Source organism: Apodemus sylvaticus, chromosome 4 (genome assembly GCF_947179515.1).
Source record: "Apodemus sylvaticus chromosome 4, mApoSyl1.1, whole genome shotgun sequence".
NCBI lineage: Eukaryota > Metazoa > Chordata > Mammalia > Rodentia > Muridae > Apodemus > Apodemus sylvaticus.
Window position 1 is genome coordinate 29583466 of NC_067475.1, and position 12992 is coordinate 29596457.

The 12992-nt window shown below is 40.4% G+C and overlaps 1 protein-coding gene across 6 annotated transcripts in view; it reads left to right on the forward strand.

The window, feature by feature from the left end:
- Positions 1 to 15: 15 nt before the first annotated feature.
- Gstcd (glutathione S-transferase C-terminal domain containing) overlaps positions 16 to 12992 on the forward strand; it is an 86494-nt gene continuing 73517 nt past the window's right edge. For 2 of the 6 annotated variants that reach the window (XM_052179211.1, XM_052179217.1), the window contains exons 1-3: positions 16 to 254; positions 7470 to 7910; positions 9913 to 10380. In XM_052179211.1, coding sequence (XP_052035171.1) covers positions 7491 to 7910; positions 9913 to 10380 — 888 coding nt within the window. In that variant the 5' untranslated portion in view covers positions 16 to 254; positions 7470 to 7490. The other 4 variants (XM_052179212.1, XM_052179213.1, XM_052179215.1 and 1 more) reach the window with 4 other exon arrangements.

Here is a 12992-nt window from a genome sequence, read left to right on the forward strand (position 1 = left end):
GACCACTCCTTCCGGTCCGCCGGATTATGAATGACGTTGGGCGGGGAGGGGGACTTTCAGACACGTTGCCTCTTCTTTATTTCCAACCCCCTTCCCCAGCTCAACTCCTCGCTGGGGGCAAGTGCTCCTCCTCAGGTCGCGGCTTCCAGAAGTAGCCTCGGGATCCCGGCTCGAGCCGGGCGGGAAGGCGCCGGTGGCCCGCGTCGCCCGCATGCTCCCGCGCCCTCCCTGCCTGGCCGCGCCCCTGCGACCAGGTAAAGAGGGCGCTCGGGCTGCTCGTCCCCGCCACCTCCCGAGAGCCGCGCTCGCCCTCAGGGGTTGGCAGGGCTGGGCGTGGGGGCGAAGGTGGGACCGGTGAGGGCTCGCAGCCCTTGACACAAGTCTTTCCAGCCCCACGTTGACCGCAGACTTTTAGTGTTGGTGCAGGTGGTGGGCTTCGCGCCGTTCTGCTGAGTGGAGCATCGGCTGCGAACCATCCCTCCGGTCTTCCTGCGTGGGTAGAGCAACAGGGCAGCTTTGCCTGGTAGGGGTCTTGTGTGGTCATTTGCAGTTAAGTGCAGGGAAAAGACCTCTTGGTGCACGGTTGAACTTTCCCCAAAGACATAGTTTTCCGTTGCAGCCTTTCCTGATTGGACCCAGCACGTGAATACTGTTTTACTGAAACGATTTCCGCATTTGGGGACGTTTGCTTATCCCCATCGAAGGAAGCTGCGTTTCTCTTCCATTATTAGGTCGAACAAAAAACTTAAGATAAGCCTACACGAGAATTGCTCTGGCTTCAAAAATTGGATACTCAAACCCATTCCTCTCCAACTTTGTTTGACTTGGGAATTACACGACCCCATCCGCATGCCCCGCTATATGCCACCACCAAATTCTTTCTCATAAATTCCTTAAGGTCAGAAAAAAAAAATAGACAAATGTATCTCGTACCACATTATTGCTAAAGATGGTGGCGTTTGTCAAGTTTCCCTCCGTGCTAGTCTACAGAAAGAGTATTTAGAGGAAAATATTTAAAAAAGCAAGAACTAGAAGTGATTTTAAACATGTAAATATGGTCTTGAAATGCCATGAGAATAAACTGTTACAATACAACTGATTTGCTCTCATATTTAATGGATCAAACTTTAAGCTATATAAGTGTTAACTACACTGTGAGGAGCATACACTTCGATTGAAATTGTGTCTCTGCCACATCCATTTAAAGAGGCCTAACTTCAAAAAAAAAAAGAATGTTGATTTACATTATTAATAAAAAACACAATTAAACTAGTAAGGGGCGATGGAGGGGTGGGCTCTCAACGAAGGGGAAATAGGATGCAGTGGAGTTGAAGGGAGAAGGGAAAGTGGAAATACTACTATGTATTTCCCCACTTTAAGCAAATCTAAAAGCTTTGTGGTCGTGGACTTAGGGAGTTTTGTTTTAAACCTCTTATACTTACTAACTTTTGTTCCAACAGCACATGGTTTTAAATAAGCACAAACAATAATCCATGTGGCCTTATTAATAGCAGTAATTTAGCAGACATTAAACCATTTGGGATTTACCCTGGTGTCCATCAGTAGTTTTAGACTGTTACCTGGTATGTGTTGGTTTTACCAAATGCAAAGTAACTTACTGGTTTCTTCTATGAACACTTCTTGGGATACAGGAGTTTAAGCTTTGTAATCATGAAAGAAGTATTGCTTGCTGAGATAACTAAGTATTTTTTTTTCAGGCTCGCTAATGTTTACATTTTATGCTGTCCTTTCCTGTTAACCACAAGGTCAGATTTAGCTGCAGGCATTATGACTTCATAGCAACAGACAGCTCTTTGAATCTCCAGAGAGAATACATATTCTTCTATAACTAAGATTTCAGTAAGCATTTCACTTCCAAACTTTTCTTATTTCATAAAAATTTCTTGCCCTGGTATGCAAATAGCTAATGTTAATCTTGAGTTAATTGCCTCTGAATTATAATCCTACATTATATAATCTGAACCTTAAACGCTGTATTTCTGGGTTTTTTTTTCTTTTGACTTTTAATTAGTGGTAACTGACTTATTTATTTATGAAGAAGCACTTTTAAAAATCCATATTGTAGTAAAGTGGGGTTTGTAACCAAATAATGCTGCTTTGTTAAATGTCTAAACCATGAGCTAAGTTGTACATTCAAAATAGTGAAAATTGACGGAGAGAATTGAGCAGGTTTAAATTTAGATTTCCATACTTGAGAGAAATAAGTAAATGTTCATACTTGTTAACTATGTCAAACTTTTTATTTTATAAAATACAGTGCTAATATGTATATTGGCTTAAGAATTCCCCACAACATTGTATGACTCATTGGTTTTTAAACCTCAGTATTAAATTTATCAGTGTTTGTGGAAAAGCACTTTTAAGTTCAACATAGTCCATACATTTCCTGGGAAGAAGTTTTCAAATAAAAAGCATGAGTTGGATTTTTCCCATTAAGGTTTATGCATTTTAATAGTGTCCTTAGATAAAGAATTTGTGAACTTTAAAGAATAGTAGGGGGTGAGGTCTAACTCAGTGACAGAGTGCTTACCCAGCATGCCTGAGGCCTGGGATTTGGCCTGCAGCACCACCCAAAATGAAATAAAGAAGGTAACATTTACCTGGGGGGTTTCCTGTGTCGGTCATTATCCATTACCATGGCACAGAGTATGGAAGGTGCTGCCTCATTTTATAGGGGAGAAAACTAAGATGAAGGAAAGTTGGGGTTTTTTTCCCCATTAATTTATTTATTCACTTTACATCCTGATTGTGCCCCCACTTTTCCCAGTTCCACCCTAACAAATCCCTCCTCTCATTAACCCTTCACCTTCTCTGAGAAGGAGAAGCCCCTCTTAGGTACCACCTTTCCTGGGACATCCAGTGCAGCAGTACTAAGGGCATCCTCTTCCACTGAAGCTCTGAAGAATCAATCCAGTGTTTAAACCCAATTAATTTGTGTAAGACTCTGGACTTTCACTGGTCACTTTATACTAATTGAGTAAATACATCTTCTGCTTGCTAGCTGTGTATGCAGACTCTCTAGTAGTCAAGGTTCCCAGTTTTGTCTGAATCTCAGTAATTATGTCTTGGCTTTCTTGTTCACATGTTTGGATGGCCTCCGGTTACACCCGTCCTGAATCAGCTCATGCAGGTGAACTTGTTTCTTCCTTTTTATTTATCCTTAGTCCTTAAGGTAGAGTTAAGTTGGAAGAGAAAGTGGTATCAGTGAAGGAAGCTAATGTTGTATCAGTCTGGAGTTCTCATAATTGTTGGCAGTCAGTTGTATGTATGTCTTTATTCATCCCATAAACTAAAACTTGAGTATTAATAATCATTAAAGGTGTCACATGATAAGCTAATAAGGAAAAGAGTGTTGGGTAAGAAACTTAGGAGTGATTGGAGTGTGTTTTCAATTCCTGTGGTCAGGAAAGGTTTCTTGACATAGTATGTGCTAGACGAGTCAGTGAGGAAGGGAAATGAACAGCTAAACAAAACTTGTCAAGTCGGAGCTGCCGGCCCCTTGAAAACCAGGAAAGAGATGGAAGGAGTGAGGAAGGATAGTAAAGGGAGTCAGGAAACAAAGAGGAGAGTCACACTGCAGCTCCTCTGTTTCTGTTTTATCCTTAGTGTGCAGAGGGACTCCTGGGTAACGCTGTGCAGGGGAGGTGTCTCTAAAGATTATTGTTAGAGGGTGAACTGTGGAAAGTGGGGTGAATGAGATGCGTTACCTCCTGTAAAAGCTGGTGATGACATCAGGTGAAGCAGCAGTGTGGGCGCTAAGGGATTAGACTTAAGTTCTATCTCCAAGAGGGAGATAGCTCAGTGTGAGAGATGACAGGGTGGAGCCGGCCTTCAGGCTTGGAGGTAGGCGAATGGTGTTGCTCTCTCATCAACCTTGGGGCCAGGAAAGAAGAATGAACAAAATACCCAGGTGGAATGTCAAGGATCCGGGAGCTCAGGCGAGAAAGATGTGCCTGAGATAAATGTAGGAGTCAGGTAATACTTAAAGCCACTGGCACTGCAGAGCACATAGAACAGTGCTGTTGGCGTGCGGCTTGTGTGCTGGTAATGGACCATGACATCAGTCAACAGTCATAACATAAAAGGAAGGGGAAAACAGCATAAATAATCAGCTTTATTCTATTCAATGGAGTTAAGTACTCATGACATTATATCAGGTTTTGCTGTTGCTTTTCCTGGCAGGAAAAAAAAAAAATATATATATATATATATTAAGCCAGTCACTGTCTGAGCTACGTCTTAGCCGTTTGGATTTTAATACAGTGTCTTCCTAAAGTCCCCAAGCTTGCTTTGAATTCACCATGTAGCCCAAACTGGCCTCAAACTTGTGATCTTCCTGTCTAACTAGATTTGAGGTGTAAATCACTGAGAGATGAAGACCATGCAGTGACTGGGATCAGGAAGCAATCACAAAGAATTGTATCCAGTGTTAAAAACCGTCAAATAACTGACGTTTGACATGGATAGTTACAAGGTTGGCATCCTTACTGAAAATATTTTAATAACATAATTTCTGATTATTTTTACTTTGAGATTGTTCCTACTACATTAAGATGTGCTTTAATTTAGACGATACCTTGGTAGTATTAATATTTTCTAATGTATGGGGTTTTGAGACAGATCCTCATTACCACAGGCTGGCCTCAAACTGGCTATGTATTTTTGGATGACTTTGAACTCCTGATTCTCCTTTCTCCACTTTATAAGGGCAAATAGTATTATTTATTCTAGAAAAATTTCTGAGTGTTTTCAAAATAGATCCCTTTAGATGCAGTTACTACTTTAGTTTTTTTGAAGCAGGTTCTTTCTGCAGTCTTGGCTGTCCTGGAACTCACTATGTAGACCAGGCTGACCTTGAACTCACAGAGCTCCTCTTGCCTTGAATGCTGGGATTAAAGAAGTAAGCCATCATGCTTGGCTAATATTTCTTAATGTAAAACAAAATAATACAAAATACTCAGTAATATTTTGCTGCATAACATAACATTTGCTCTGTCATATAAATTGTAATATATTGTGTAATATCAAGTTGCCAATTATCCAGACTTGAACTTTGAACACAAAGCATTCAAATTGCTTTTTAAAATTCCGAGTGCTAAGCCAGGCAGTAGTGGCGCACGCCTTTAATTCCAGCACTTGGGAGGCAGAGGCAGGCAGACTTTTGAGTCCACGGCCAGCCTGGTCTACAAAGTGAGTTCCAGGACAGCCAGGGCTATACAAAGAAACACTGTCTCAAAAAACAAAAAACAAAAACAAACAAAAAACAATTCTAGGTGATATATATTTCTAATATTTTTTATTCTCTCTTTCCACCCCTCTCTCCTTTTCATCTTGGCTCTCTCTCTGTCACAGAGATCTGCCTGCCTCTGCTTCCCAAGTGCTGGGATTAAAGGCTTGTACCACCAAGCCCAGCAGCTTTTTATTTTTTTTTTAAAGAGTTTAGGTTTAAAAAAAAAAAACCTATTTCTCTTATGTAAATGGTTTATCAAAGCCAAGATGTGTTAATTAGAATAAAATTGCAGATAGCCTAAATGTCTAAGTGTTATACCTATGATTTAATATCACCATTTAAAATAAACATACCCTTGAAGATTTCACTAAGTAATGAAACCGAAGCAGTTCTGTTCTCTTTTTACCTATTTATTCCTCTCACAAATTCCCAGTCATGCTGACCCAGAAGAGGTGGATGCGTGCTCTATGGGCTGCGTTCAGCTCCTGTCGCCTTATGCCTTTGTCTGCTGCTTTCTCAAATCCTCTCAGGGACGCAGCATGGCATTTGGCAGAACTGAGGAGGAAGAAATGCCAGATCTGTGTGTGAGGAAAATCTAGTAAGGGATGATGCAAGCCGCATCCCAGAACCCTTGGAGACCCTGGAACTAACTCTGGAGTGTCTGCCTTAAAGTTCAACTGTAACCAGGGAATTATCAAAATGGAAAGAGAATGGGGAAAGGAATCTCTTTTTACCTGTTTATTTGTAAACTTTGAGCCAAAACTATGTTCTACTCCTAAAAACACAGGGCAGACCAAACACTCACTAAATTTGTACAGGTTATTAAATGTTTAATCTTTATTTAATTACATTAGTGAGTAATGGGGAGGAAGATATTGTCTATTGAAAGTAATACCTTTAAACTTCAGTTATTAACCAGCATTTTTTATTTCAAAGGAAAGTCACGTGTACTTCTCATGTTCTCTTAGACAGGCTCATTAATTTTTCAGATTTCACCATGGACAGCTATTTCTATTTTATTTTGTTGGGATTTAACATTTGTGAGTACTCACAATGAGTAAAGTCTATAGCTTATATGCAAAATTAATTTGTCATTGTTCTTTTGTACCTTTCTTCACACACACACACATACACACACAGTCAAACACAAACACAGATCAGCATTTTTTTCTCCACTATACCTACCCTCTTCCTATTCTTCTAAATGCTTTTAAAGAGTGCCATCTAGTGTCCGTTTCTGAGTTGTGGTTTATGGAATAGAATGTGGGTAACTATGGACCAGGGACTCAAGAGTCTAAGGTCCTAATTGACAAAAGACTTAGGGAAATCTTAGGATAGCCTGTGTGCATTTCAGAAACAACCAGTGTGTGTACCTAGCCATTCATTCATCCAGAAAATACATTTTACATACAAATATTTAGTACGCTCTATTTTAAGCAGAAGTTAACAAAATTCTCTTGCAGAACATTCTAGTAGCTAAAAAATAAATAGTGCATGTATTATAATAGTACTAAGTGTTGTAGAGGCAATTAAAACATAGAAGGCAAAGTAAAGGGAGTGTATAGATTGGTGTTTGGACTATAAAAAGCAGACAATATTATTAAATACCCAGAGGCAGTGTTCTGTGTTCCAGAAACAAAGATCTTGAATTATAGCGAATCTTAGTTCACTTTTGGGGATGCAGTAGTTATGCAATGAGAAAACTTAAGATGAACTCAGGAGACATACAAGGATTAAATCAAGGTCTGTGCAGGGCACTGTAATAGGCTGCACTGCTATTGCAGTAAGATGGAAAGACACTACAGGACTTGTACTGGGTGGCTGAATCTCATTTTTAACAGTTGCGGGACAGGAGGGACAGAGGCCATTGAAGGCAACTGATATAACTTAGAAGCAGTGGGACTCAGAAGCAGTGGAAATGGTGTGACGTAGGTTCTGTATGTATTCTGCAGAGACCCTCAGAAATGGAGGCCCCGGAAGGGGGTGTAAAAGAGTACTCACTTCCTGTTTTATAGCCAAGGTGACTTATCTTAAACCTATCCCTAAAAGTATGTAACCATGCAGAGTGGGGAAAGTTTTCTTTTGAAAGCCATTATTCAGCCTAGGAGTAAAAATTCTTATATATAAATTTATACTAATTTAAAAAAAAAACCTCTCATCTTTTAGCTTCTAAATTGTTATTTTTGAAGGCCTATAACCATATTGCTTTTTGTTCTAGGTGGCCCAATGACAACAGAAAATGAAAGGCATTAAGAAAAGCCCGACAGAAGAATCTCTGTACCTGGAGTACTCTCACCAAGCAGAAGGGTGCATCTTTCCTCTCCATACATCTGTAACTTTGTTTTTATTATCATACTGTGAATGCAAGGTCTTCAACGTTTGCTTAGTCCTTATTGAAGAAAGTGCGGATACTTCGTTCCTAAAAGAGGCACTGCCCCAGGATGTGGAGATACAGATTATTTCAAAGCAGGAGCTCCCCCCGATAGTCCAAAATTGTTGCTTGCCTGCGGTGGTAGATCAACCTGACATTTTTTGTAGAGCAGGACTTGCTGTTGTCCTAAGACACATAATCCAAAAATCCTATGAAGCTGAGCCCTCAAGAAAAGAAATTTTGGAACTTCTGGGGTTTAAAAAGACTTGTTTGAAAGCCTGTGCTGAAGTAAGTATATGGTCTCTTCTGCTAGTTAAAGCTACAAGTGACAACGTTTACTCTAACGTGAGTTCACCTTGCCATTGGTAACTAGTGGACACTTGAGTCCTTTGCACAGCATCATTATTAAAAAGAATTTAAAATGTGCTTTATGAAGTTTGGATACATTGTTTTGAAATAATAATGTTTTTTCCTCCTTCATTATATTGAGGGCCTTTAAAAGAATTGTTCATAAATAGATAAGAGCTCAAGCAGTAGGACCTTGTCAGCCCTGAGGAGTTTTAAAGGCCTTGGGGATGTCTTGGTGGCACGGCTGAAACAGTAGGCAAAAACTCACCTCTTGAGACATAACCATGAGGCAGAGAACTTACAGGGAATAACTTGAGTCCTTTGGAATCTCAAAACTGCCACAGTACCATGCCTCCTCCAACAAAGCTGAACCCCCTCAGCCTTCCCAAACAGTTACAGCATCTGGGGATCAAGTGTTCAAATATCTGAGCCGATAGGGTTCGTTCTCACCAGGTTCTACTTCTTTGTCTCGTAGACCTGTGATCATGTCATAAAGCAAAGTGTATTTAATCCAACAACTAAAGTCTCTATTGTCTTTCCATCTCAGTATTGTTTCAGTGTCCAAGGTTTCTTCTGACTTTCTAGGCAGTCTCTAATTATAACCACATATAAAATCAAAAAGCAACTAAAGTATTTCCACACACTGTAGTTCCATGTCCACTATCAAAGGCCTTACTTAGATGGCTTCGCCTTTGTGCCTAGGTGATTGCAACTCAGTTCTCTGTCTTTGGTTGGCTCTACCCTGTGTCTGTAACTCTCCTTGACAGGTGTCTCATGACTCTGGGGTCTCCAACATAATCCAGGATTCTCTCTCACAGCTTTCTAGAGCAGCTTCTCTTGAGGCTTCCATGCAGGGCCTCAGCCGCTCTTTAACCATAGAGGAAGATTTCAGGACTCATTAACTCTTGTATTCTTCATAACATTAAAGTCAGACCATGGGCTGCCCACTTGGGATGGAGCCTGGCTTCCTCCTTGAATTACATCTGCAAAAGCTTCCTTTGTTGCATTTGGGAGCAGAAAGTTCCTCAAGTGGTCTCTTGTAAGTTGGAAGCTTAAAAGGGCAACTCTTTTATTCCATTTTGCATAGGGCCCATTCTTATCTTTTTTAGCACAAACAAGCCTTAGTCCTTAGCTGCAACATTAAATTTCCTGCTGTTCTTTTCCCCTTCCAACTGTACATTTTGTATTTTTTTATCCCATTTGTTCTTTTTTACTGTAGATCAACACAAGTGTGATTACTAATAACCATGGGACATAGTATTAGCCTCTCTTGAAATCTCCTCCGCCAAGAAAAATTGTCTCATTACTTGTTAATTCAGCCTCAGACAGGTTCTTAGGACAAGGGCATAAAGCAGCCACATTTATTAGCAAAAAAATATTACAAGAATGGTCTTGGCCCAGTTGTTAATATTGTTTCCTTCTGAGACCTCCTGAGCTGGGGCGCTCATAGTCTGCAGTGCTCTCAGCACGGCTGTCTTCCAAGCTCCAAGGATGGCCTGTTAAGCCTGCCTTACAGCATTCAGCTGCTCTCCTAGCCCAAAGTCGGTCACAGTCTCAGAAAAAACAAACAAACAAACAAATAAACAAACAAAAAAAAACCCATCATGATCAAGCTGCCATGCCTCCAACAAGGCCACATTTCCTAATCCTTCCTAAATGCTTCCACCAGCTGTGGCCCAAGCATTCAAGTGTATGAGCCTGTTCTCATTCAAACCACCATGTGGAGAGGGTGATTACTTATTCGGTAAGGACGCAGGAACACGGAAGCTGCATTTTCCAAACATTGTATTATGTTTTCTGATCTAGCATAGAATCCCTGCACTCAAGGATGCTTTAGTCCATCCCTTAAATTATTTGAACCAGTTTTAATTCCCAGCAATAACTAATTTTCTTGAAGATGTGTTAAGAGAGGAGAGTAGCTCACATCTAGTTTGTTTTGTAGGTTAGTCAGTGGACCAGGCTATGTGAGCTCACCATCCCTTTGGCTGTTGAGAATTTTCTCCAAGAGTCCTCTGACCAGCCCCCAGTCATCCCTGAAGAAATTCTAGAGCTGGAGAGAAAGCTCAGCGAGCCTGTCAGAGTACACAATGATGACAAACTCCGAAGGCAGAAGCTGAAGCAGCAGAAGGCTGCTGGCAGTGAGCCTCCCTCTGGTAAGGGAAAAGTGAAGAGCAAGGCGAGCCCACAGAAGACGCCCAAAGACGTGGCCGGCTCGTCCAAGAGTCTGGAGCTGAAGGTGGCCCTCTCAAAGCTCACAGTGCAAGAAGATGCAGCTGCTACCAACAGGGAGCCTCCTCACATCAGGAAAGCAAGAGCCTCTGACCTGCCGCCTCTGGAGCACGTGTTTGCAGAAGGACTGTACTTCACTTTGGCAGACATCGTGCTTTTGCCCTGCATTCACCACTTCTTGGTAAGGATCTGTCTGCGGTGTTTCTGTTACTATGCGTTTCCGTTTGTTAAGTTGCTTGGGTTTGTGTTAACGGCTTTGTCACCAGCCTGTAGCTTACTTGAGAGATGGTAGAGCTCTTAGGTGCGACCCATTGGAAGGAAGCTATGGCAAAGGCTGTGCCATTTAGCTGGATGCAGGCTTTGTAGCACCTTCTGTTCCTTTTGCTTCTTTATTTGCGTGAGGTCTCCTCCCCTATACCTTCCTACTGCAGTGCTCTGTGACACTACAGGTTCAAGATAACAGGACCATGGACTGAAATCTCTGGAACTGTGTGCGCATAGACCTTGGTCTTACTAAGTTTATTATCTCAGTAACTTTCTCATAGTGATGAAAATCTGGTTAACACACTCTATAGTGTGATCAGTGTAAGAAATGAATTAGATTATGGTTAATTTTGAGTTACTAAATGTTAGTAATTGATATTATTGTTAATTTTAAATTGCTATTATGATTATCTTTATAAAATAAATTTCAATGAGAAAAAAACGACAAAAATGACTAAAAATTAAGAACACTTGTCAGCTTTATTTTAAAATAAAATATTCAATTAAAATGTTTACCATTTTTACAGGGTATTATCCAATCACAGTTTTTTCCTCTCATTTGAACACTCCCCTGTAAGATTGCATGGTTTTCAATGATGTGGGAAAATTTACACATAAAGTTTTCTATCCTAGTAAAGTTTATTTGCCTATCTGTCTATTTACCTACCTACCTACCTACCTACCTATCTACCTACCTATCTACCTACTTGTCTCGTTCTCTGTGGAAAAAAAGAACCAGGTGATACGCTAGCTTTTGCAGCCTTCCAATTTGTTCTTAGTAGCTGCATTTTTCCTAATTTGAAGCATGCTCCCTTTCCCCCTAATAGAGACCCAGAAACCAGATTTTAGTCTGTTTCTATATCATCCTGTTTGTATATCATTAGACTTGTAATGAGAATCTGTAATTGGCATTGGTTCGGTGTGGAGAAACTATCACTGTCTTAAGGACTCTTGTTGGCTCTGTTGTCCAAGTTGAAATGAAACAAGAACGACAAGCAAATTATTTCAGAATTAAACAACACGCAAGGAGACAGCACTGGAAACTGTTTAGGCTTTAGCTGGTATTTTAAATGTCCCAGGGCTGTCTTTTCCCCAGTCAGATGACTTTTTGTTTTATTTAACCTTGACTCTTCCCTTTTATGAGTAGAAAAGTCTATAGAATGGTTATACATTATGAGAGACATGGTATTCATGATTTCTAAGTTCTCAAGAGTTTGTAGAGGCACTCTCATTTTAAACATTATTGAAGGTGAGTTTGTTGGGAGCTTTGTAAGTACTCGGAATACGGTGATGATCAAGGCAGTTAAGATCCCAGACTTCACTGAAGTTAATTTTCTAGTTAGGGAAATGAAGAAATGAACAAGTAAACAAACAAATAATATTTATATAAAATAATGGCAAGTGCTGCAGAGAAAATAAGAGTATTTGATTTTTAATTCAAGAAAGCAAAAGACAAATTGGAGTCACCTGCATGAAGGTGACTTAGCTCTGCCAGGTGGCCCTGCTCATCCCAGGTGATTTGCATTTCATTTTAGATAAATTTAAATGTTATTTACCTGATTGGGATTAATCAAAGCCAAAGTATTTCTAATTGACTGGATTTTTTCCATCTCTAATCAGGTAGGATATCAACTTGACTATTACTGAGTAACTCTGATACTGCAAGGAACACTAGGTTTAAAATAGAGCAATACTGGCCAGTGAGATGGCGTAGCAGATAAATTCATGTGCCTTGTGCTAGCCAAACAAACTGAGTTCCATCCATCGCACCCACAATGGAAGGAAAGAACAGACTTCTAAAAGCCATCCTGTGACATCCACAAACATGCCTTGGCACAGGCATGCCTGTGCTGAAACATAGGCACCACCACATACAGTAATAATAAGTTTAAAAAATCCGTTAAGAAACAAGGTGAAAATATGTACTTAATCCTTTTCTATTACATGGTTTTGAGACAGACTCATCTATCCTGGACTAGTCTCATACTTCCTATGTAGCTGAGGATGACTCTGACCTTCTGACCTTCTGTCTGTACCTTTCAAATCCTGGGATTACCAGTATGTACCACTACAGCTCAGTATGCAGTGAAGGACCCAAACCTGGGGCTTTATGGATGCTAGGCAAGCACTGTCAATGATGCTACATTCGCAGCCCATTGTTTTAATGGCATTTATCATATTTTCCTTTATTCTTTTGTATTTTTCCTAATCTGCCCTTCTTTCCCAGGACTTCATCTTTCTTTGTCAAAAGCCTAGGTATTGTTTCTGTCATATTTTCTTCCCATGAGTCATTTTGAGTTATACATTCATCATTTTTTAGAGCAGATATGTTGCCAGACCTTTGTGCTGGAATGAGTGCAGACCATCAGCATCAGGATCAAGTTTGTGATCAGTGATGAAGACATTAATTTGCATTGGAAGTGCCAAGCTAAGCCAGGGTCAGGGTAATTAGCCATAGACACAGGTTGGTACATGAAAGATAAGACAGATTTTGCTAAGTCAGTGTTTGGATGACTAGAGTTCAGAAGG